Here is a 25,614-nt window from a genome sequence, read left to right as displayed (position 1 = left end):
GAGCAATCGTCTGCTTAGAAGCAGGAGCACCCAGCTTGTTGGGTGCATACAGGATAAACAGCGAGTCAGATTTTCTGACTCCAGCCGTCCTGGAAACATATATTTTCAGGGCCCTGACTACGTCCAGCAACTTGGAATCCTCCAAGTCCCTAGTAGCCGCAGGCACCACAATAGGTTGGTTTAAGTGAAATGCTGAAACCACCTTAGGGAGAAATTGAGGACGAGTCCTCAATTCTGCCCTGTCCGTATGAAAAATTAGGTACGGGCTTTTATAGGATAAAGCCGCCAATTCTGATACACGCCTGGCTGAAGCCAGGGCTAACAGCATCACCACTTTCCATGTGAGATATTTCAAGTCCACAGTGGTGAGTGGTTCAAACCAATGTGATTTTAGGAATCCCAAAACTACATTGAGATCCCAAGGTGCCACTGGAGGCACAAAAGGAGGCTGTATATGCAGTACTCCTTTGACAAACGTCTGAACTTCAGGGACAGAAGCTAGTTCTTTTTTGGAAGAATATCGACAGGGCCGAAATTTGAACCTTAATGGACCCTAATTTGAGGCCCATAGACAGTCCTGTTTGCAGGAAATGCAGGAATCGACCCAGTTGAAATTCCTCTGTAGGGGCCTTCCTGGCCTCGCACCACGCAACATATTTACGCCAAATACGGTGATAATGTTGTACGGTTACATCCTTCCTGGCTTTGATCAGGGTAGGGATGACTTCATCCGGAATGCCTTTTTCCTTCAGGATCCGGCGTTCAACCGCCATGCCGTCAAACGCAGCCGCGGTAAGTCTTGGAACAGACATGGTCCCTGCTGGAGCAGGTCCTGTCTTAGAGGTAGAGGCCACGGTTCTTCCGTGAGCATTTCTTGAATTTCCGGGTACCAAGTCCTTCTTGGCCAATCCGGAGCCACGAGTATAGTCTTTACTCCTCTCCTTCTTATGATTCTCAGTACTTTTGGTATGAGAGGAAGAGGAGGGAACACATACACTGACCGGTACACCCACGGTGTTACCAGAGCGTCCACAGCTATTGCCTGAGGGTCCCTTGACCTGGAGCAATATCTGTCCAGTTTTTTGTTGAGGCGAGACGCCATCATGTCCACCTTTGGTTTTTCCCAACGGTTTACAATCATGTGGAAGACTTCTGGGTGAAGTCCCCACTCCCCCGGGTGGAGATCGTGTCCGCTGAGGAAGTCTGCTTCCCAGTTGTCCACTCCCGGAATGAACACTGCTGACAGTGCTATCACATGATTTTCCGCCCAGCGAAGAATCCTTGCCACTTCCGTCAATGCCCTCCTGCTTCTTGTGCCGCCCTGTCTGTTTACGTGGGCGACTGCCGTGATGTTGTCCGACTGGATCAATACTGGCTGACCCTGAAGCAGAGGCCTTGCCTGACTTAGGGCATTGTAAATGGCCCTTAGTTCCAGGATATTTATGTGAAGTGACGTTTCCATGCTTGACCACAAGCCCTGGAAATTTTTTCCCTGTGTGACTGCTCCCCAGCCTCTCAGGCTGGCATCCGTGGTCACCAGGACCCAATCCTGAATGCCGAATCTGTGGCCCTCTAGGAGATGAGCACTCTGTAACCACCACAGGAGAGACACCCTTGTCCTTGGAGACAGGGTTATCCGCTGATGCATTTGAAGATGCGATCCGGACCATTTGTCCAGTAGATCCAACTGAAAAGTTCTTGCGTGGAATCTGCTGAATGGAATCGCTTCGTAAGAAGCCACCATCTTTCCCAGGACCCTTGTGCACTGATGCACTGACACCTGGCCTGGTCTTAGGAGCTTCCTGACTAGGTCGGATAACTCCCTGGCTTTCTCTTCCGGGAGAAACACCTTTTTCTGTACTGTGTCCAGAATCATCCCTAGGAACAGCAGACGTGTCGTCGGAATCAGCTGGGATTTTGGAATATTTAGAATCCATCCGTGCTGTCGTAGTACTACTTGAGACAGTGCTACTCCGACCTCTAACTGTTCTCTGGACCTTGCCCTTATCAGGAGATCGTCCAAGTAAGGGATAATTAAGACGCCTTTTCTTCGAAGAAGAATCATCATTTCGGCCATTACCTTGGTAAAGACCCGAGGTGCCGTGGACAATCCAAACGGCAGCGTCTGAAACTGATAGTGACAGTTCTGTACCACATACCTGAGGTACCCTTGGTGAGAAGGGCAAATTGGGACATGGAGGTAAGCATCCTTGATGTCCAGAGACACCATATAGTCCCCTTCTTCCAGGTTCGCTATCACTGCTCTGAGTGACTCCATCTTGAACTTGAACCTTTTTATGTAAGTGTTCAAGGCTTTCAGATTTAAAATGGGTCTCACCGAGCCGTCCGGCTTCGGTACCACAAACAGCGTGGAATAATACCCCTTTCCCTGTTGTAGGAGGGGTACCTTGATTATCACTTGCTGGGAATACAGCTTGTGAATGGCTTACAATACCGCCTCCCTGTCGGGGGGAGACGTTGGTAAAGCAGACTTCAGGAACCGGCGAGGGGGAGCCGTCTCGAATTCCAATTTGTACCCCTGAGATACTACCAGCAGGATCCAGGGGTCCACTTGCGAGTGAGCCCACTGCGCGCTGAAATTCTTGAGACGGGCCCCCACCGTGCCTGAGTCCGCTTGTAAGGCCCCAGCGTCATGCTGAGGACTTGGCAGAAGCGGGGGAGGGCTTCTGTTCGTGGGAAGAGGCTGTCTGCTGCAGTCTTTTTCCCCTTCCTCTGCCCCGGGGCAGATATGAGTGGCCTTTTGCCCGCTTGCCCTTATGGGAACGAAAGGACTGAGCCTGAAAAGACGGTATCTTTTTCTGCTGTGAGGTGACTTGGGGTAAAAAGGTGGATTTCCCAGCCGTTGCCGTGGCCACCAGGTCCGATAGACCGCCCCCAAATAACTCCTCCCCTTTATACGGCAATACCTCCATATGCCGTTTGGAATCCGCATCCCCTGACCACTGTCGCGTCCATAATCCTCTTCTGGCAGAAATGGACATCGCACTTACTCTTGATGCCAGAGTGCAAATGTCTCTCTGTGCATCTCGCATATATAGGAATGCATCCTTTAAATGCTCTATAGTCAATAATATATTGTCCCTGTCCAGGGTATCAATATTTTCAGTCAGGGAATCCGACCAAGCCACCCCAGCACTGCACATCCAGGCTGAGGCGATTGCTGGTCGCAGTATAATACCAGTATGTGTGTATATACTCTTTAGGATATTTTCCAGCTTTCTATCAGCTGGTTCCTTTAGGGCGGCCGTATCAGGAGACGGTAACGCCACTTGTTTTGATAAGCGTGTGAGCGCCTTACCCACTCTAGGGGGTGTTTCCCAACGCGCCCTAACCTCTGGCAAGAAAGGGTATAATGCCAATCATTTTTTAGAAATTAGCAATTTTTTATCGGGGGAAACCCACGCTTCATCACATACCTCATTCAATTCATCTGATTCGGGAAAAACTACGGGTAGTTTTTTCACACCCCACATAATATCCTTTTTTGTGGTACTTGTAGTATCAGAAATATTCAAAACCTCCTTCATTGCCGTGATCATGTAACGTGTGGCCCTACTGGAAAATACGTTTGTTTCCTCACCGTCGACACTGGAGTCAGAGTCCGTGTCTGTGTCTGTATCGACCTGAGGTAACGGGCGCTTTATAGCCCCTGACGGTGTTTGAGACGCCTGTACAGGTATTAACTGATTTGCCGGCTGTCTCATGTCGTCAACAGTCTTTTGTAAAGTGCTGACACTATCACGTAAATCTTTCCATAAGACCATCCAGTCAGGTGTCGACTCCCTAGGGGGTGACATCACTAACACAGGCAATTGCTCCGCCTCCACACCATTTTCCTCCTCATACATGTCGACACAACGTACCGACACACAGCACACACACAGGGAATGCTCTGATAGAGGACAGGACCCCACTAGCCCTTTGGGGAGACAGAGGGAGAGTTTGCCAGCACACACCAGAGCGCTATATATATATATATATAGGGATAACCTTATATAAGTGTTTTTCCCTAATATAGCTGCTGTATATATTTCTATGCCAATTTAGTGCCCCCCTCTCTTTGTTTTACCCTGTTTCTGTAGTGCAGGACTGCAGGGGAGAGTCAGGGAGCCTTCCTCCAACGGAGCTGTGAGGAAAAATGGCGCCAGTGTGCTGAGGAGATAGGCTCCGCCCCCTTTTCGGCGGCCTTTCTCCCGCTTTTTTATGGAAATTTGGCAGGGGTTAAATGCATCCATATAGCCCAGGAGCTATATGTGATGTATTTTTTGCCAACACAAGGTGTTTTATTGCGTCTCAGGGCGCCCCCCCCAGCGCCCTGCACCCTCAGTGACCGGAGTGTGAAGTGTGCATGAGAGCAATGGCGCACAGCTGCGGTGCTGTGCGCTACCTTATTGAAGACAGGACATCTTCTGCCGCCGATTTTCCGGACCTCTTCAGTCTTCTGGCTCTGTAAGGGGGCCGGCGGCGCGGCTCCGGGACCCATCCATGGCTGGGCCTGTGATCGTCCCTCTGGAGCTAATGTCCAGTAGCCTAAGAAGCCCAATCCACTCTGCACGCAGGTGAGTTCGCTTCTCTCCCCTTAGTCCCTCGATGCAGTGAGCCTGTTGCCAGCAGGTCTCACTGAAAATAAAAAACCTACTTTAAACTTTTCCACTAAGCAGCTCAGGAGAGCCCCTTAGCCTGCACCCGTCTCGTTCGGGCACAAAAATCTAACTGGAGGAGGGTCATGGGGGGAGGAGCCAGTGCACACCAGGTAGTCCTAAAGCTTTTTACTTTTGTGCCCAGTCTCCTGCGGAGCCGCTATTCCCATGGTCCTTTCGGAGTCCCCAGCATCCACTAGGACGTTAGAGAAAGTGTGTTTTTTCACCTAAGCTATTTTTTTTCAACCTAATTGAATACCACCCCTATGTCTGACTGAATAGTTGTGTATTTATTTTCTGCAAGAATATACAAATAAATTGTTTAAAAATCATACAATGTGATTTCCTGTTTCCCCCCCCAGATTCTGTCTCTCACAGTTGAAGTGTACCTATGATGGATATTACAGACCTCTCTCATCTTTTTAAGTGGGTCAACTTGCACGATTGGTGGCTGTCCAAATACTTTTTTGCCCCACTGTAGTTACGCCACTGACCATAGGGCAGCATAGTACAGAACTAGAGATGAGCAGGTTCGGTTCACCGAGAACCGAACCCCCCCGAACTTCACGTGGTTTACACGGGTCCGAAGCAGGCTCGGTTCTTCCCGCCTTACTCGCATAACCCGAACGTGGGAAAACGTCATCATCCCGCTGTCGGATTCTCGCGAGATTCGGATTCCATATAAAGAGCCGTGCGTCACCGCCATTTTCACTCGTGCATTGTAGATTGAACAGAGAGGACGTGGCTACGTTCTCTGCCTGAAAAGCCTAATATCAGCTCAATATCTGTGCTCAGTATCAGTGCTGCATTGGGGTGACCAGTATACTACAGTACAATAGTCCATTGCTGTATCTTGCTGCTCCGTGTCAGTTCTAGTATCCTCATCAGTGCTCAGTATCTGTGCTCAGTATCAGTGTTGCATTGTGGTGACCAGTATACTACAATACAATAGTCCAGTGCTGTTCTCGCTGCCCAGTGTCAGTTCTAGTATCCTCATCAGTGCTCAGTATCAGTGCTGCATTGTGGTGACCAGTGTATAATACTACAGTACAATAGTCCATTGCTGTATCTTGCTGCTCCGTGTCAGTTCTAGTATCATCAGTGCTCAATATTTGCGCTCAGTATCAATGCTGCATTGTGGTGACCAGTATATAATAATACTACAGTACAGTAGTCCATTGCTGTACCTTGCTGCTCCGTGTCAGTTCTAGTATCCTCGTCAGTGCTCAATATCTGTGCTTAGTATCAGTGCTGCATTGTGGTTACCAGTATATAATACTACAGTACAATAGTCCATTGCTGTATCTTGCTGCTCCGTGTCAGTTCTAGTATCCTCATCAGTGCTCAATATCTGTGCTCAGTATCAGTGCTGCATTGTGGTGATCAGTATATAATACTACAGTACAATAGTCCATTGCTGTATCTTGCTGCTCCGTGTTAGTTCTAGTATCCTCATCAGTGCTCAATATCTGTTCGCAGTATCAGTGCTGCATTGTGGTGACCAGTATACTACAGTACAATAGTCCAGTGCTGTTCTCGCTGCCCAGTGTCAGTTCTAGTATCCTCATCAGTGCTCAGTATCACTGCTCATTGTCTTGCTGCTGCATTGTGGTGACCAGTATACTACAGTACATTACTAAAAGTCCCGTGTCTTGTGCTGCATCTTGCTGCTGTAGGGTGCTGTGGTAGTGTCCTGTCACTGTGCATAGGTCATCATCATTCCAATCACAGTGGTATCTGGTATCTATCTAGTGGTATCTAATTCCAGACATTACTGCCGTCTAATTCCAGATATATTACTGGCATATAATTCCACACATTAAAAAATGGAGAACAAAAATGTGGAGGGTAAAATAGGGAAAGATCAAGATCCACTTCCACCTAGTGCTGAAGCTGCTGCCACTAGTCATGGCAGAGACGATGAAATGCAATCAACGTCGTTAGCCAAGGCCGATGCCCAATGTCATAGTAGAGAGCATGTACAATCCAAAAAGCAAAAGTTCAGTAAAATGACCCAAAAATCTAAATTAAAAGCATCTGATGAGAAGCGTAAACTTGCCAATGTGCCATTTACGAGTGCCAAGGAACGGCTGAGGCCCTGGCCTATGTTCATGGCTAGTGGTTCAGCTTCACATGAGGACAGAAGCACTCATCCTCCCGCTAGAAAAATGAAAAAAATTAAGCTGGCAAAAGCACAGCAAATAACTGTGCGTTCTTCTAAATCACAAATCCCCAAGGAGAGTCCAATTGTGTCGGTTGAGATGCCTGACCTTCCCAACACTGGATGGGAAGAGGTGGCTCCTTCCACCATTTGCACGCACCCTGCAAGTGCTGGAAGGAGCACCCACAGTCCAGTTCCTGATAGTCAAATTGAAGATGTCAGTGTTGAAGTACACCAGGATGAGGATATGGGTGTTGCTGGCGCTGAGGAGGAAATTGACAAGGAGGATTCTGAGGGTGAGGTGGTTTGTTTAAGTCAGGCACCCAGGGAGACACCTGTTGTCCGTGGGATGAATAAGGCCATTGACATGCCTGGTCAAAATACAAAAAAAAATCACCTCTTCGGTGTGGAATTAATTAAACAGAAATGCAGACAACAGGTGTTAAGCCGTGTGTTGCCTTTGTCAAGCTGTAATAAGTAGGGGTAAGGACGTTAACCACCTAGGAACATCCTCCCTTATACGTCACCTGGAGCGCATTCATCAGAAGTCATTGACAAGTTAAGAAACTTTGGGTGACAGTGGAAGCAGTCCACTGACAACTAAATCTCTTCTTCCTCTTGTACCCAAGCTCCTGCAAACCACCCCACCAACTCCTTCAATGTCAGTGTCCTCCTTAGACAGGAACGCCAATAGTCCTGCAGGCAATGTCACTGGCAAGTCTGACGAGTCCTCTCCTAACTGGGATTCCTCCGATGGATCCTTGAGTATAACGCCTACTGCTTCTGTTGCTGCTGGCGCTGTTGTTGTTGCTGCTGGGAGTCGATTGTCATCCTAGAGGGGAAGTCGGAAGACCACTTGTACTACTTCCAGTAAGCAATTGACTGTCCAACAGTCCTTTGCGAGGAAGATGAAATATCACAGCAGTCATCCTGTTGCAAAGCGGATAACTCAGGCCTTGACAACTATGTTGGTGTTAAACGTGCGTCCGGTATCCCCCGTTAGTTCACAGGGACTTAGAGAATTGCTTGAGGTAGTGTGTCCCCGGTACCAAATACCATCTAGGTTCCACTTCTCTAGGCAGGCGATACCGAGAATGTACACAGACGTCAGAAAAAGAGTCACCAGTGTCCTAAAAAATGCAGTTGTACCCAATGTCCACTTAACCACGGACAAGTGGAGCAGAGCAGACTAAGGACTATACGACTGTGACAGCCCACTGGGTAGATGTATTGCCTCCCGAAGCAACAACAGCAGCGGCGGCACCAGTAGCAGCATCTCGCAAACACCAACTCGTTTCTAGGCAAGCTACGCTTTGTATCACCGCTTTCCATAAGAGGCACACAGCTAACAACCTCTCACGGAAACTGAGGAACATCATCGCAGATTGGCTTACCCCAATTGGACTCTCCTGGGGATTTGTAACATCGGACAATGCCACCAATATTGTGCGTGCATTACATGTGGGCAAATTCCAGCACGTCCCAAGTTTTGCATATACAATGAATTTGGTGGTTCAGAATTTAAAAAAAACGACAGGGGCGTGCAGGAGATGCTGTCGGTGGCCCGAAGAATTGCGGGCCCCTTTCGGTATTCAGCCACCGCGTGCCGAAGACTGGAGCACCAGCAAACACTCCTGAACATGCCCTACCATCAGCTGAAGCAATAGGTGGTAACGAGGTGGAATTCAACCCTCTATATGCTTCAGAGGATGGAGGAGCAGCAAAAGGCCATTCAAGCCTATACATCTGCCTACGATATAGGCAAAGGAGGGGGAATGCACCTGACTCAAGCGCAGTGGAGAATGATTTCAATGTTGTGCAAGGTTCTCCAACCCTTTGAACTTGCCACACGTGAAGTCAGTTTAGACACTGCCAGCCTGAGTCAGGTCATTCCCCTCATCAGGCTTTTGCAGAAGCAGCTGGAGAGATTGAAGGAGGAGCTAAAACGGAGCGATTCCGCTAGGCATGTGGGACTTGTGGATGGAGCCCTTCATTCGCTTAACCAGGATTCACGGGTGGTCAATCTGTTGAAATCAGAGCACTACATTTTGGCCACTGTGCTCGATTCTAGGTTTAAAGCCTATGTTGTATCTCTCTTTCCGGCAGACACAAGTCTGCAGAGGTTCAAAGACCTGCTGGTGAGAAAATTGTCAAGTCAAGCGGAACGTGACCCGCCAACAACTCCTCCTTCATTTTCTCACGTCACTGAAGCTGTTAGGAAAAGGATAAAATTTCCAAAACCACCCACTGGCGGTGATGCAGGGCAGTCAGGAGCAAGTGCTGACATCTGGTCCGGACTGAATGACCTGCCAACGATTACTGACACGTCGTTTACTGTCACTGCATATGATTCTGTCACCATTGAAAGAATGGTGGAGGATTATATGAGTGACCGCATCCAAGTAGGCATGTCAGACAGTCTGTACGTATACTGGCAGGAAAAAGAGGCAATTTGGAGGCCCTTGCACAAACTGGCTTTATTTTACCTAAGTTGCCCCCCCTCCAGTGTGTACTCCAAAAGAGTGTTTAGTGCAGCCGGTAACCTTGTCAGAGATCGGCGTAGGAGGTTACTTCCAGAAAATGTGGAGAAGATGATGTTCATCAAAATGAATTATAATCAATTCCTCCGTGGAGACATTTACCAGCAATTGCCTCCAGAAAGTACACAGGAACGTGGGATGGTGGATTCCAGTGGGGACGAATTAATACTCTGTGAGGAGGGGGATGCACACAGTGAAAGGGGTGAGGAATCGGACGATGAGGAGGAGGTGGACATCCTGCCTCTGTAGAGCCAGTTTGTGCAAGGAGAGATTGAATGCTTCTTTTTTAATGGGGGCCCAAACCAACCAGTCATTTCAGCCACAGTCGTGTGGCAGACCCTGTCGCTGAAATAATGGGTTTGTTAAAGTGTGCATGTCCTGTTTCTACAACATAATGGTGGGTGGGAGGGCCCAAGGACAATTCCATCTTGCACCTCTTTTTTTATTTATCTTTGCATCATGTGCTGTTTGGGGACTATTTTTTAAGTGTCATCCTGTCTGACACTGCAGTGCCACTCCTAGATGGGCCAAGTGTTTGTGCCGCCCACTTGGGTCGCTTAGCTTAGTCATCCAGCGACCTCAGTGCAAATTTTAGGACTAAAAATAATAGTGTGAGGTGTTCAGAATAGACTGGAAATGAGTGGAAATTATGGTTATTGAGGTTAATAATACTATAGGATCAAAATTACCCCCAAATTCTATGATTTAAGCTGTTTTTGAGGGGGTTTTGAAAAAAACACCCAAATCCAAAACACACCCGAATCCTACAAAAATTCTTAAGGGAGGTTTTGTCAAAACACGTTCGAATCCAAAACACGACCGCAAAACCGAATCCAAAACACAAAACACGAAAAATGCCCGTTGCACATCTCTATACAGAACATAATTAAACTGTTATAAATCAGCATGCTACTGTACTAGCTCCTTACTGTGCATACATCCTTGGCACTAGGACCCAGGGAGGTCTGCCCTCCAATCGGATGTACAGTACTGCTGCACTATGCGTCCGCAGCCATCTTGTACTGTAAATACTTACTTAGCACTGTGTGTAAGAAGTGTCATGGTGGAGAATCAAGTCTCCCACTTAACTCCAGAGAGACCTGCAATATAGAGCTGTTACAACAACCCTGCACCGCTATCTGGAAGCAGCATACACTTACCCCACTATGCTGAAGCTTCAGTTTATGAGAACCAGTGTGTGTACAACAGTGAGTACGGCTGTATGTATTATACTGTACTTCATTTAACCAACACCACTGGTTAAGTAACTGGGTTGTTCATAACTGAGTTGTCTGCTAGTGTGTGCCTACATAGTTCTGCAATAACAACACCTGCACGGTTCTCAAACTGTGTGCCGTGGCACCCTAGGGTGCCTCGGGACCAGTGGTTAAAGTGGTCCGGAACGGAACGGGGCGGAACTGCGTTCCGTCACCTCTAATAGCAGGCTGAACCAGTTCCGCCTCTGCCTGCTCCATTTTAAAGGTGGCAGCAGCCGCCAGCCAATCCTGGCTTGCGGACCAGCTGCAGCACCAATCAAAAGAAGGGGCAGCTTTTTAAAAATCTGTCGTGAGCCAATCACGGCTCCCGGACCGCCAGCCAATCACGGCTCCCGGACCGCCAGCCAATGAGATGCTGCCAAGTGGCAGCTTCTCATTAGCTGGCGGTCTGGGAGCCGTGAACGGCGCACAATCGGCACCAGATTCAAAGTGCTTCCTCGCTTCTTTTCAATAGCAGCCGGTCTGTGAGCCAGAACTGTCTGGCGGCCGCTGCCAGCGTTACACCGCAGGCGGGACCTGATGCTCCAGGCCACGGCCACTGAAGCATGGGGTGAGATGGGGAAGGAGTGAGAGGAGCAGGGGGTGAGATTGGGAGGGGGTGAGAGAAGCAGGGGATGAGATGGGGAGGGAGTGAGAGGTGCAGGGGGTGAGATGGGGAGGGCGTGAGAGAAGCAGGGGGTGAGATGGGGAGGGAGTTAGAGGTGCAGGGGGTGAGTTGGGGGAGTGAGAGGAGCAGGGGGTGAGATGGAGGAGTGCGAGGTGCAGGGGGTGAGATGGGGGAGTGACAGGTGCAGGGGTGGGGGAGTGAGAGGTGCATGGAGTGATACGGGGAGGGAGTGAAAGGTGCAGGGGGTGAGATGGGGAGGGAGTGAGGCACAGGGAGTGAGAGGTGTAGGGGGTAAGTAAAGGAGAGAAAGGTTCAGTTGATCAGACACAAAGGAGAGCATATAGGGAGTAAGGGATACCTAGGATGAAGATATGGACTCATGAGGAGAGTGACAAGCAAAGGAAACAAGAAAGCAGAAGGGGCACATAGAAGACATAAGAGAGGTGAGCAAAGGTTGTTCAACATATACTGCTATATTGTGAATCAAATCTAAAATTAGAAGGGGGAGGGCACTGCTGTGGGCATTGTGTGTGTAAGTGGCTCTGCTATTGTGGGCATTGTGTGTGTAAAGGGCACTAATATGTGGTGCGAGCAATGTGAATAAGATTGTGCTACTGTGAAGCATTATTTTGATTTGGTGGTACTTTTGTGTGGCCATGCCCCTTCCTTGTGAGGCCACACCCCTTTCTGTGACAGGTGCGCCTTCGGCGCGTGCTAAGCAGGACGGGTCGCGGGCAAGGTGAGTTCCTCCACCTTTCCAGGATTACTTTAAGCTCTGCTCGGGACACTTGCAGGGGTGCCCTGGGTTGGTGGTCCAGGACCAATTCAAATTATTTGCGGTCAATGTAATAGACAAAATAAGTGCTGGTGGCTGTCAATTATAAAATATGTGGACAACCAGAAGCAAATCCTGTCCCTCATCACACAATTGAACCTAAGGATGACATATAAACACAATTATTTAATTTAATATTTATTTTAAAATTTCTCAATAAGAAACTGTGGCCTAGGGGTGCCATGAATAAAATTCTAATATTCTGGGGTGCCATAATTGAATAATGTTTGGGAAGCACTGCACTAGGTTGTTAGTGTATGGCTGCTTTAAGATGTTTAGTGTTTTCCCATTTTATCACATTTAAGTAGGGTGTGGTTACTTGATTTATATTAGTGGTTGGCAGCCATTTGAGGTCTCTTGCATTTCTGGAAACCCTCCCACCCTCCCTCTTTTTTGTTTTTGTGTTTTGTGGTAGCATTAAGAGCAGTTTTATTGGAGTTGCTAATTATTTTATTTAGTGGGTGTGCTCTTCTTAACCCATTATATACATGCTTACTGTACGTCTCGTCTGACACCTCCTGTATGGGAGTGAGCACCAACTATTGAGTTTTGCATACATGAATGTTTAATGTTCAATGTTGTCTGTTCTTGTTGCCTGCCACCATAGTAACTTTAAGAAATGTATCTAATCTAAATATATTAAATAAATTTGAACCAATTTGAAGCCAAATCCTTTATTTCATAACAGTGTGTTTATGACATCTGGGCATTTGGCTGAGGCTGAGTTGGACACATGGTACATAGTACATGTCAGCTCAAAGATGATTTCACATATACAGTCTTTATGTAGCTGCGTTTGTGCCCAATAATGATCAACCTGATTTTGATCTGATTATTTTTAGACAGTGAATGTCAATTGACTGATAATGGTAGTGTCAGTGGTGTCGATTTTGTCACAATAAAAGAGGTATATGCAGCTTTGATTATAATCATCCACTGGTTGAGTACAGTGCGCCTCTTGTGTGTTATGTGTGTTAACACTGAGTCTCCAGAGATGGGGTCACTTTGCTAAAACAGTATTCTGGGTCAGCATGTCATTTGCTAAGTATTCAGATACTTGTTATGCAGAGTTGAATGTTCCGTAAATGTTTATAAACTGTTAAGAGAACATCCTATGCATTGGTGTATCTTGAACGGGTGCAGGGTGCACAATGGTCCACGGGGCCCACACCGCACATCTACGTATATATATATATATATACACACACATACAGTACAGGGTGATTCAAAAGTCGCAGTACACCCTTTTGTTTCAAAAACTGTGCAGGAAATGGGAAAACTGAATATTCCAGTAAGGTATGGGTGATGTGAGCTATCTATTAGGGTATGTACCGAACATGGGCGCCATCTTGAAATTGGCCATCTTGAATCTAAGTCAGTTTTTTGGGTTTGCATACAAATATGAATCAGGACCAAAGTCACTTCCGTGATGTACTGTATAATGCAGTTTCCCAAACTGCCATTACAGTCCAGGTTTTAAGGATGTCCAAGCTTGAGCACAGGTTACTAAATTAGTACCTCAGTCCATTTAATTAACCATCTGGACTCAAGCATGGATAGCCTTAAACCTGGACTGTAATGGCGGAGTTTGAGAAACTCTGGTATGATGTGTGCTTGCTTGCGCTCAAATTTTGTTCACTTCTGTTAAATAGGTGCATTTGCATAAAATATAAGATACAGTGCGAAGTATATACTTATGCAAAGTGGTAGCATAAACGATCGAAAGGCTTTAATGGCAATGTCTCAAAGCATTATTCTGTGCGCTCAACAATTCTGGCTCGGCACTTTCAGTAGGCTGATAAGTTATGCGGAAAGTAGGCCAAGAAATGTTACACTAATTTCACCACACTTCACAGTAAATTTATAGCATTCAATGATTTATGTACCTCTAAACTTGCATGCAGGGAACACACCAATAAAATAGGAGGGTTAGATAGACGGAATCCATCAACTCCTTGGCTCAATTTCAGTTCTAGGTAAAAAAATAAAAGTCATTATATTATTTTAGGTTATATAGCATACAGCAGTATCTGGAGATTTATCCAGTTGTACTAGAGCCAGTTACTAACAATAGCAGTAGTCAAAAAATAGACACTGCTGTAAATAGTGTTTGATATTGTTAGTTGCTGATTTAGCAATTTCACAAAAAGGAACTTGTCTCGCCAATGGCGGAACTGCTGACTTCATATTTTTATGTATTTCAGACACAAAAAGCTTATGAAGGCAATATTATAAGTATTTGTCCATTCAACGCTGATCATGGCCCAGTGCTATATGGACTCTTGGCCTAATTCATGTTTGTATGAATATGCAAACCACACTGCCTGTGAACACTATACAACCAATTTATGTTTAAAAACATTTGTAACATCATGATTTGTTTGCAATTGTAAATCCCTGTGTTTGAAATTTTGGTCAGTGAGGTATAGTTAATGGAGGCATACTGTGTTGGGGTTTGCATTATCAATCACAGTGCCATTTATCACCTTTTATCAACTAAACATTTGCCTTTCTGGTAACCTGTGTAAATTAGCCATAGTTTCTATATTTGCAAATCCAGTCTGAATTACCTTGGCTCTCTAACCCCCCGTACCCTCATATCCTCTCATTTCTAACACAATCTACCTTAAAATTCAATTTCTGCAACCATCTAAACTTTTAGCCTGAAATTAAATCACTGCAGTTGAACACTCACATCTATCACCTGGATTTCTGCAATTCTACTGCTCTTTCTCTCATTCAGCCAATCACACACCCAAACACTCCTTGTCTACCTTGTCAACCTAAATCCTTTTTTTTTTCCCCACAGATACCACCTCTATCCTTCTCTCCTAGTCTCCTACATCTCCTCCTCTCTCCTCTGTCTCCAATCCTCCTCTCTGCTTCCCCTCCCCTCCTCTACTGTTACCCCTCTGTCATTCACTCCATATGTCAGGACATCACATCCGACCAGAGCATCAGCAACCAGCCACCTCCTTTCCCCTACCACCCCTCTCCATCCCTCTTATCAACTCTGACATCTTTCTCCCATGTATCTGGTGAGGAAGTCATGGCCCTCATTCATTCCTCCCCGACCTCCACCACACCACATGACCCTATCCTCTCCTGCATCCTCCTCTACTTCTCTCTTTCTACCTGTTCTCATCTCACCTACCTCCTCAATCTCTCCCTCTCAGGCACTGTCCCCTCTGCCTTTATGGATGCACTGGTCTCCCCTGTTCTTAAAAAAAACCTACACTCGATACAAACACCCTCTCCAATTACCAACCCATCTTTCTCCTCCCTTTTGCCTCCAAACTCCTTGAGCGTATTGTCTACAACTGCCTTACTGTTTTTTTTTCCTCCCACTCATTGCTTGACCTATTCCACTCTGGCTTCCATCCTCTCCACTCCCCTGAAACCGCCCTCACGAAAGTCTGTAATGACCTCCTTGCTGTTAAATCCAAGGGCCACTACTCTCTGCTTATTCTCCTTGACCTCTCTGCTGCTTTTGACACTGTGGACCCCCCTCTTCTTCTGCAAATCCTTCACTCCCTTGGTCTGCACAATACTTCTCTCTACTGGCTGTTCTCCTACCTCTCTGACCGTTCCTTCTCTATCTCCTCTCATGACTCCACCCCCCCTTCCACTAACAGTAGGTGTCCCCCAAGGCTCTGTTCTTGGACCTCTCCTTTTCTCTCTCTATATGTCCTCTTTAGGTGAGCTCATTAGCTATTTTGACTTACAATATCATCTCAATGCTGATGATTCTCAAATCTACCTTTCCTCCCCTTACCTCTCCCCACTCTCCACAGTCATATATCCAACAGCCTCTCTGCTATCTCTTCTTGGATGTCCCAGTGCCTTCATAAACTTAACATGTCTAAGATTGAGCTGATCATTTTCCCACCCTTCCGCACAACCTCACCTCCCACTATTTCATTATCTTTTGATGGCACTATTATCTCCTCTAGCACCCAAGTGCACTGTCTTGGAATAATCCTTGACTATTCCCTCTCCTTCAAACCACACATTCATATTCTCTCACAAACTTGCCATTTTCATCTCAAAGATATTTCCAGGATCAGACTCTTTCTCACCCAGGATGCTACTAAGACAATCATCCACTTACCGGTCATCTCCAGACTGGACTACTGTAATCTCCTCCTATGTTGCATCCTTGACAAATGACTCTCCTGACTCCAATCTAATCTATCCTCAATGCTGCAGCCCGGCTTATCTTCCTCACCAAACGAAGTACGTCCACCACCCCTCTCTTACAAGCCCTTCACTGGCTCCCCTTTCCTTTCAGAATCCAATTCAAGCTTCTCACACTCACGTATAAAGCCCTCACTCACTCCTTTCCAATTTACATCTCTAACCTTATCACCCAGGACACTCCTACCCTTCCTCTTTGCTACGCTAATGCATGCCACATCTCCTGCCCACTGATTACTTCTTCCCACTCCTACCGCCAAGATTTTTCATGTGCTGCTCCCTATCTCTGGAATTCTCTACCTCTCCCTATCAGACTCTCCACCTCTCTACAAAGCTTTAAACGGGCTCTGAATACACACTTCTTCATAAAACCAAGCCAACCTAATCCTCTGTTCAACACTCACTGTCCACCCCATCTGTGTTACCCCTGTTTGTTTGTCTGCCCCTCCCCTTTAGAATCTAAGCTCTCACGAGCAGGGCCCTCTCCCCTCATGTTCCTTTCCTTCTCTTACTTAACGCATCTTCTACGCTATACCCCCTTTGATGGTACCAGATCCTTCAGTTTTCTGCAACCCCAATATTTCAATGTCGTGTGCACCAGATGACAAGTACCCTGTACTTGTCCTATATTGTCTTGAACTGTAAGTCACGTTTTTATTTCTTGTTTTACTTATTTGTTAAAGTACTCTGTAACGGGGCGCTGCAGATCCCTTGTGGCACCGAATAAAATAAGATTTTACTTACCGGTAAATCTATTTCTCGTAGTCCATAGTGGATGCTGGGGACTCCGTAAGGACCATGGGGAATAGACGGGCTCCGCAGGAGACATGGGCACTTTAAGAAAGAATTTATATTCTGGTGTGCTCTGGCTCCTCCCTCTATGTCCCTCCTCCAGACCTCAGTTAGAGAAACTGTGCCCGGAAGAGCTGACAGTACAAGGAAAGGATTTTGATAATCCAGGGCAAGATACATACCAGCCACACCAATCACACAGTAAAACTTGTGATAACCTTACCCAGTTAACAGTATGAACAACAACAGAACATCAGTTCAACCGTGATGCAACTATAACATAACCCTTATTTAAGCAATAACTATATACAAGCATTGCAGAAGAAGTCCGCACTTGGGACGGGCGCCCAGCATCCACTACGAACTACGAGAAATAGATTTACCGGTAAGTAAAATCTTATTTTCTCTAACGTCCTAGTGGATGCTGGGGACTCCGTAAGGACCATGGGGATTATACCAAAGCTCCCAAACGGGCAGGAGAGTGCGGATGACTCTGCAGCACCGATTGAGCAAACACAAGGTCCTCCTCAGCCAGGGTATCAAACTTGTAGAACTTTGCAAAAGTGTTTGAACCCGACCAAGTAGCCGCTCGGCAAAGCTGTAATGCCGAGACCCCTCGGGCAGCCGCCCAAGAAGAGCCCACCTTCCTTGTGGAATGGGCTTTTACTGATTTTGGCAGCAGCAATCCAGCCGCAGAATGAGCCTGCTGAATCGTGTTACAGATCAAGCAAGCAATAGTTTGCTTTGAAGCAGGAGCACCCAGCTTGTTGGATGCATACAGGATAAACAGCGACTCAGTTTTCCTGGCTCTAGCCGTTCTGGCTACTAAACCTTCAAAGCCCTGACCACATCCAGTAACTCGGAATCCTCCAAGTCACGAGTAGCCACAGGCACCACAATAGGTTGGTTCATATGAAAAGATGACACCACTTTTGGCAGAAATTGTGGACGGGTCCGCAATTCTGCTCTATCCATATGGAAAACCAGATAGGGACTTTTATGTGACAAAGCCGCTAATTCTGACACATGCCTAGCCGAAGCCAAGGCTAATAGCATGACCACCTTCCACGTGAGATATTTTAACTCCACGGTTTTAAGTGGTTCAAACCAGTGTGATTTCAGGAAACTCAACACCACGTTAAGATCCCAAGGTGCCACATGAGGCACAAAAGGGGGCTGAATATGCAGCACTCCCTTTACAAACGTCTGAACTTCAGGTAGAGAAGCCAGTTCTTTTTGAAAGAAAATGGACAGGGACGAAATCTGGACCTTAATGGAACCCAATTTTAGGCCCAAAGTCACTCCCGACTGTAGGAAGTGAAGAAAACGGCCCAGCTGGAATTCCTCCGTAGGGGCATTCCTGGCCTCACACCAAGCAACCTATTTTCACCATATACGGTGATAATGTTGAGCCGTCACGTCCTTCCTAGCCTTTATCAGCGTAGGAATAACCTCATCCGGAATGCCTTTTTCTGCTAGGATCCGGCGTTCAACCGCCATGCCGTCAAACGCAGCCGCGGTAAGTCTTGGAACAGACAGGGCCCCTGTTGCAACAAGTCCTGTCTTAGAGGCAGAGGCCACGGGTCCTCTGTGAGCATTTCTTGCAGATCTGGATAACAAGTCCTTCTTGGCCAATCCGGAACAATGAGTATTGTTCTCACTCCTCTTTTTCTTATGATTCTCAACACCTTGGGTATGAGAGGAAGAGGAGGAAATACATAGACCGACTGGAACACCCATGGTGTCACCAGTGCGTCCACAGCTATCGCCTGAGGGTCTCTTGACCTGGCGCAATACCTCTGTAGCTTTTTGTTGAGGCGGGATGCCATCATGTCCACCTGTGGCAGTTCCCACCGACTTGCAATCTGCGTGAAGACTTCTTGATGAAGTCCCCACTCTCCCGGGTGGAGGTCGTGCCTGCTGAGGAAGTCTGCTTCCCAGTTGTCCACTCCCGGAATGAACACTGCTGACAGTGCGCTTACGTGATTCTCCGCCCAGCGAAGAATTGTGGTGGCTTCCACCATCGCCACCCTGCTCCTTGTGCCGCCTTGGCGGTTTACATGAGCCACTGCGGTGATGTTGTCTGACTGAATCAGAACCGGTTGGTCGCGAAGCAGGGTCTCCGCTTGACGTAGGGCGTTGTATATGGCCCTTTGTTCCAGGATGTTGATGTGAAGGCAAGTCTCCTGACTTGACCACAGACCTTGGAAATTTCTTCCCTGTGTGACTGCCCCCCACCCTCGGAGGCTTGCATCCGTGGTCACCAGGACCCAGTCCTGAATGCCGAATCTGCGGCCCTCGAGAAGGTGAGCACTCTGCAGCCACCACAGGAGAGACACCCTGGCCCTGGGGGATAGGGTGATTAACCGATGCATCTGAAGATGTGATCCAGACCATTTGTCCAGTAAGTCCCATTGAAAGGTCCTCGCATGGAACCTGCCGAAGGGAATGGCCTCGTATGATGCCACCATCTTTCCCAGGACTCGCGTGCAGTGATGCACCGACACCTGTTTTGGTTTTAATAGGTTTCTGACCAGTGTCATGAGTTCCTGAGCTTTCTCCATCGGGAGATAAACCCTTTTCTGGTCTGTGTCCAGAATCATGCCCAGGAAAGGCAGACGAGTCACATACGCTCATACAGCTTTTAAACTAACAAGGTTACACTGTGTTGCATTTACATCTTATCACTGCACAAGGGTTTACAGTATAAGTATATCGTTTATGGTATAGTTAAAAAGGTTTTAACATTGTGAGCGTCAGCGCTGCTTGTGATCTCCTCGTGGTCCTAAGCATCCGCTACGCTGATAGCGTATCATTACGTTAGTCGGCAGCCTATAGCGTGCTTGCCTGTACGCTCTAAGCCGTGAGCGAACGTGCCGCTCGTGCGTCTCGACCACGGCGAAGCGTTAGATACGCAACGTGCGTACCCTTAAGGTATTCCATACGCCAATAGCGTACTGTGTTCTTTAACCTTTTAGAGGGTTTTCAGTAAGATAAATATTTGGCTTTATCAATTGGCGGCTCGTCCGTCCTTCACATATCTGTACTAGGTAATTTCAGCAGACATTATCGATCAGCAAAGGGTGGGAGGTAATATTCCTCGTAGTGCTGACCCGATAAGCGTCTGCTTCGCTTAGTAAAGGGTGCTGAAGGAATCCGGAACCGGAGGTAAGAACAATACGCTAGTATCTTTTAAAACTGTTTTTTTCTGTTCTGTCTTGCGTACGCACGCACGCATACATCTGCATTTCTTTTCATTCGTGTATTTTCACATATCACTCTCTTGGTTGCCATTTCACAATTGATAACGTGCTAAGAAAGATTTGTTGCTATTAGTAGTTAAAGAGTAAAAGTAATACATTAAGGGGTAATTTGTAAAGCACGCACACAGCTTTGCCTACAAGGAAAGACCTGTCTGGTGCTCGGTAGATGATTACAATTCAAGATCATCTACATTGATAAACGTGTTAACTGTATTTCTGTGGACATATCTGGCTGGCATACACGTGTCTATAACGAAAAGGAGGCAACGCGATAAATAGCGCAAGTCAATTTTAGTGTCCGAAATTTTAAGCTAATAGATCCTTCTCCAATTTGCGACTCATCTGATCTAGACTATTTACTGAATGAAAGGAATTTCTGCGCAGAAATAAAATTAAAGTGTACATGTGGTGAGTGTTTGTATATATAAGTTTTTACAATTTTTGGGTTGAACCACAAGAAGTCGAGTTCTCGTGAGGTACATACATGTAAGTGACGTGCATGGTGGCTAGGGAGGCATCCCTTGTTAAACATAAATTTGAGCATTAGAGTATAGCAGACCAGGAGGTCTACTGTAGCACAGACCAGGAGGTCCGGAACAGACCAGGAGGTCTAGGTACAGCAGACTAAGAAGTCCGCTATAGAGAAAAGTAGCACAACACCAGGAAGGGTTGGTGCGGAACCCATATAGGCCATTAAAGCTCTGGCTGAAGGAATTCGCAGCCGCAATTTTCGATTCCACTGGTCGCTCCGCACATAAGATTAGTTGCTTATGTGCAGAACGATTGTACCGCACGTAATTGTGTGCATTAGTTAGTAACCTGACCAGTACCATTTGCATACGAAAGGGGTCATAAACGCTATTTGTACACTCTAACGTGATTTGTGTAATTTTTTTTATTTTAAGGGAGGTTCGCTGGTCACTCAGGAACTATCCAGCAACCAATAGTTACTGGAAAGGGTTTAGTGCTCTGCGGATCACACTCGCATGTTCCAGTAAATAGCGGTTCAGGTCGCAGGGGCCCTAGGTCGAGTACGCCAGCGCTAAGGCAGTGTGTGGGCGTATTGGTCGGCGTGGGCGAGTGAGTGGAGTACTCGGTAAACTGCCACCGTCGGCCTACCCCGGACATCTTGGTTTTTGTAAGGGTTCGCTGAAGACCCTGATTTGAAGGTCAGAGGTAGTGAAAGCAACACCTGCAAGTATGGGGGCCTGTTGTTCAGGTAGGGGGCGATCAACCTCGGTTCGGGTTGATTCAGTAAACCGGCCAATCGGGTCGGCAAGGTATGTAATGTGTGAAAAATACGGTTCACACACAGAGGTTTTATGTGATGAATGGGAAAGAATGACTGTGCATGACGAGGAGAAGTTTCCCCGGGTAGGTAGCTGTAGCCCAGATGTGTTACAAAATCTTAGGAGAAGGATATGTCTCATTAAATCAACAAAGAGACGGATCAAACATTATGACTACTTACAGTTATGGCAACAGGAGGGTGAAATTCAGAGAGGATTGGCTCAGGCGGCTGGATCTAACCCTATCAGGAAACTGATAGCTACGGCACCACCGCCACCTTACATAACGGGAGAGAAGTTGGTTGCAGAGAATGACGCACTAATGTGTAATAAACAGGCACTTAGTAACTGTATAAATGTTAAGGATAAAATGAATAAGATGAGTAATGCAAATATTAACCCGTGCAAGTTGTACCCTGTTTTAAACTTTCCCCAGGAGTGTGATCAAGAGGACGAGTCAACAACACTATCGGCACTCTCTCTAGCAGCCACCATATCAGAAACAGCAGTGGGCACGACCCAACCCGTAAGATTAGTATCCAAGGCCCCTAGCGGAGGGACAGGTGAGGTCGTATCAACGGGTAAGTACGGCACCATACACTATGCTGAAACCATTTCACCACAAGCTGTAGAATCTATTCAGAATTATGTTAGTAGACTTAATCCCGTTAGGGTAATAGCAGTGCCAAATGGGAAAACGGACGCTTCAGGAGTCACTCCTGTCAGAAACATTGCCATGCACTGTCCATTTTCCCGAATGGAATTAAGAACAATAGTGTCTGAATTCCCTGATCCTAGGAAGGATCTAGTTGCTAGCCAGAAATACATTAGAGATCTAGGGAATACTGTAGAGCCCAATAACAAAGACTGGCAGATATTGTTGAGGGCATGTTTACCCTCCAATGTCGACTCAGCACAATTCTTAGCTGACTGTAAATTAGATGAGGATGTACCCCTTACGGATGTGTACAACCAAGACAATGTAAAGAGGATAAATTTACAGTTAAAAGAGTATTTTCCAGCTGTAGTTAAATGGAACAACATTTTCTCCATTAAGCAAAAAGAGTCAGAAACAGCTGCTGAGTATTTTCATAGGGCACTACTGGAAATGGCTAAATACACAGGCATAGAAGACATTAAAACAAATGCAAATCATAGAGAGGCTGCTATTGATCACGATCGAAATATCACCAGACACAGGGAGTCACAAAGTGATAAGTTAATGGCCGTAAGTATACAGGCCCTGACCACAAGGCAACCTTTGTATAAATCTCCAAACCCTGTGGGTAAGTCAAATGTGGTAACCTGTTATTACTGTCATAAAGAGGGACATTTTGCACGAGACTGTAGATCGAAAAACACACAAAAATCATATCAACCCCCTAGACAACGACATGACACACGAAATTGGGATCAGGGACCGCAGAGACGGAGTCATGAGCCACATGCAGGGGAAACAAAAAGGTATCCCCCAAAAAGAGACTGGCAAGTCTCTGGTAGTTCCCATTTACCCCCTTCTCAAGTAGTTGCTGCCAGCGCGATTCAGGGAGGTCACCATACCCAATAGGGGTGTGGCCATACCTGTAATCTGCAGCCAGTGAAATTGATTGCAAGCCTTGGAAGTGAACCCGAGGTCACAATTGATGTAGCTGGTAAATCATTAAACTTCCTTGTAGATACGGGGGCGGCCAAATCAGTGATAAATTCGACAGTGGGCATGAGAACCACTGGTAAGACAATTCCAGCCATGGGAGTAACGGGAGTAGTCCAGCACTACCCTGTTAGCAAACCAGCAGAGATTACAATAGGGCCTTTGCATACCAAGCATTCCTTTTTGCTAGCGGCATCGGCACCGACTAATCTCCTGGGAAGAGATTTATTGTGTAAAATGGGGTGCGTCATTTATTGTACTCCTGAAGGTGTATTCTTAGACATACCTGAGAATCACGCTCAGGAAGTGCGAGACATGCTAGACTCCCCACCAAAATTAATGTCACATACTGTTATGATAAATAGGAATCCATCCCAGGTAGAAGAAATGACATCCCAAATACCAGAGTCACTGTGGACTAAAGATGGACAAGACACTGGATTAATGGCAAACGTAGCTCCAGTAGTTGTGCAAGTAAAAGATGGTAGGATAGCTCCAAAAATCCCACAATACCCTCTGAAGCCAGAGGTGGAATTAGGAGTATACCCCGTAATAGAGCGCTTGCTACAACAGGGCATTCTGGTAAGAACATCCAGCACTGCCAATAGTCCCATCTTCCCTGTGAAAAAGAGTGGGGGGAGGGGTTACAGGCTAGTACAGGATCTAAGGGGGATTAACAAAATAGTTGAGAGTCAGTTCCCCGTAGTGCCAAATCCAGCTGTCATCCTTATGCAGATCCCTCCCACTGCGAAATTTTTCACTGTTATTGACCTCTGCTCCGCCTTTTTCTCGGTACCCCTGCATCCTGACAGCCAATATTTGTTTGCATTTACATACAGAGGAGTCCAATACACATGGACTCGATTACCGCAAGGTTTCATAGACAGTCCAAGTATATTTTCACAGGCTTTGCATGATTGTTTACAGTCTTTCCAACCAGAGAGTGGATCAATATTGATACAGTATGTGGATGATTTACTCCTGTGTTCAGATTCACTGGAAGCGTCCCTGAAAGATACGAAACAGCTCCTGTTTCATCTTTCAGACACAGGACACAAAGTTTCCAAAGACAAACTACAATTATGCCAGCCTAAAGTAAAATATCTGGGACACTGTCTAACACAAGGACTGAGACACCTGACCGAAGATAGAATTCAAGCAATTAGAGACATGACTCTGCCACAAACCCAGCAACAGATCAGAACGTTTTTAGGAATGTTTGGGTATTGCCGTAACTGGATCCCAGGGTTTTCCATTCTAGCATTACCTTTGCAGATGGTTTAATCAAACAAACCTGATCGGATTTCGCATACAGACGAATCCGAGATGGCATTTGAGAGACTCAAACAGTGCCTAACGCAGGCACCGGCATTAGGTATGCCAGACTATGGGAAACCCTTTGAGCTGTACGGAACAGAAAGTGCTGGTTGCGCGGCAGGCGTCCTAACCCAAAAGCACGGTGATGCCAGCAGGCCGGTAGCATACTACAGCGCTCAGCTAGACACGGTAGTGCGATCCCTCCCCACATGCTTGCGAAGTGTCGCTGCGATAGCATTGCTAGTTACAAAAAGCGAAGATGTAGTGCTAGGACACAACCTCACAATTCATACACCACATGCAGTGTCAGCCTTGCTGAATTCTGCCCAAACCAGGCATGTCTCATCAGCGCGGTTTACAAGATGGGAATTGGCATTAATGGCCCCCGTAAACATCACCATAAGGAGATGCAGTGCATTAAATCCTGCAACATATCTCCCAGGTGTGCCTGGACAGGCACAAAGGGTTGAGGATGAGAGTGATGGGGAAGGAGGATTTAATACAAGGGATGACACACATGATTGTATGGAATATTTGACCCAAAATTTCACGGCAAGGCCTGACATCAGTGACAACCCACTGGAAGATGTAGATTTTACTTTCTACACTGACGGTAGTTGTCACAGACAGACGGACTCGGGAGACTTGTGTACTGGATACGCAGTCGTAGATGACCAAGGTACCATAGAAGCAGAACCGCTAGGCCCACCTCACTCAGCCCAGGTTGCTGAACTGGTTGCCCTAACCAGAGCATGTGAATTGGCTAAGGGAAAGTCAGCCAATATCTACACCGATTCTAGATACGCCTTCGGGGTAGTCCATGATTTCGGAGCCCTATGGCGCCTCAGAAATTTCATGACGGCAGCTGGTACACCGATAGCGCATGCAGCTCACATCAAAAGACTTCTAACAGCGATACAGGAACCTGACAGAGTGGCTGTTATCAAGTGTAAAGCTCACACATATAGCCAAGACCCAGTATCACTTGGTAACAGCCGAGCAGACGAAGCTGCTAAGTTAGCAG

General features: G+C 46.7%; 1 protein-coding gene across 6 annotated transcripts in view; it reads right to left on the bottom strand.

Annotated features, from left to right (window-relative positions):
• The window catches only part of KYNU (kynureninase), a 302,382-nt gene that overhangs the window by 57,458 nt on the left and 219,310 nt on the right, over positions 1-25,614 (bottom strand). For 5 of the 6 annotated variants that reach the window (XM_063933729.1, XM_063933730.1, XM_063933728.1 and 2 more), the window contains exon 12: positions 13,968-14,053. The exons of the other annotated variant lie outside the window; for it this stretch is intronic. In XM_063933729.1, coding sequence (XP_063789799.1) covers positions 13,968-14,053 — 86 coding nt within the window. The remainder of the gene's footprint in view (positions 1-13,967; positions 14,054-25,614) is intronic. 6 annotated transcript variants of the gene reach the window in all.

The sequence above is a fragment of the Pseudophryne corroboree genome, chromosome 7 (genome assembly GCF_028390025.1).
Source record: "Pseudophryne corroboree isolate aPseCor3 chromosome 7, aPseCor3.hap2, whole genome shotgun sequence".
In the NCBI taxonomy this organism is placed as follows: domain Eukaryota; kingdom Metazoa; phylum Chordata; class Amphibia; order Anura; family Myobatrachidae; genus Pseudophryne; species Pseudophryne corroboree.
Note: the sequence above shows the minus strand (reverse complement) of the source record. Positions and strands in the feature narration are given on the sequence as shown.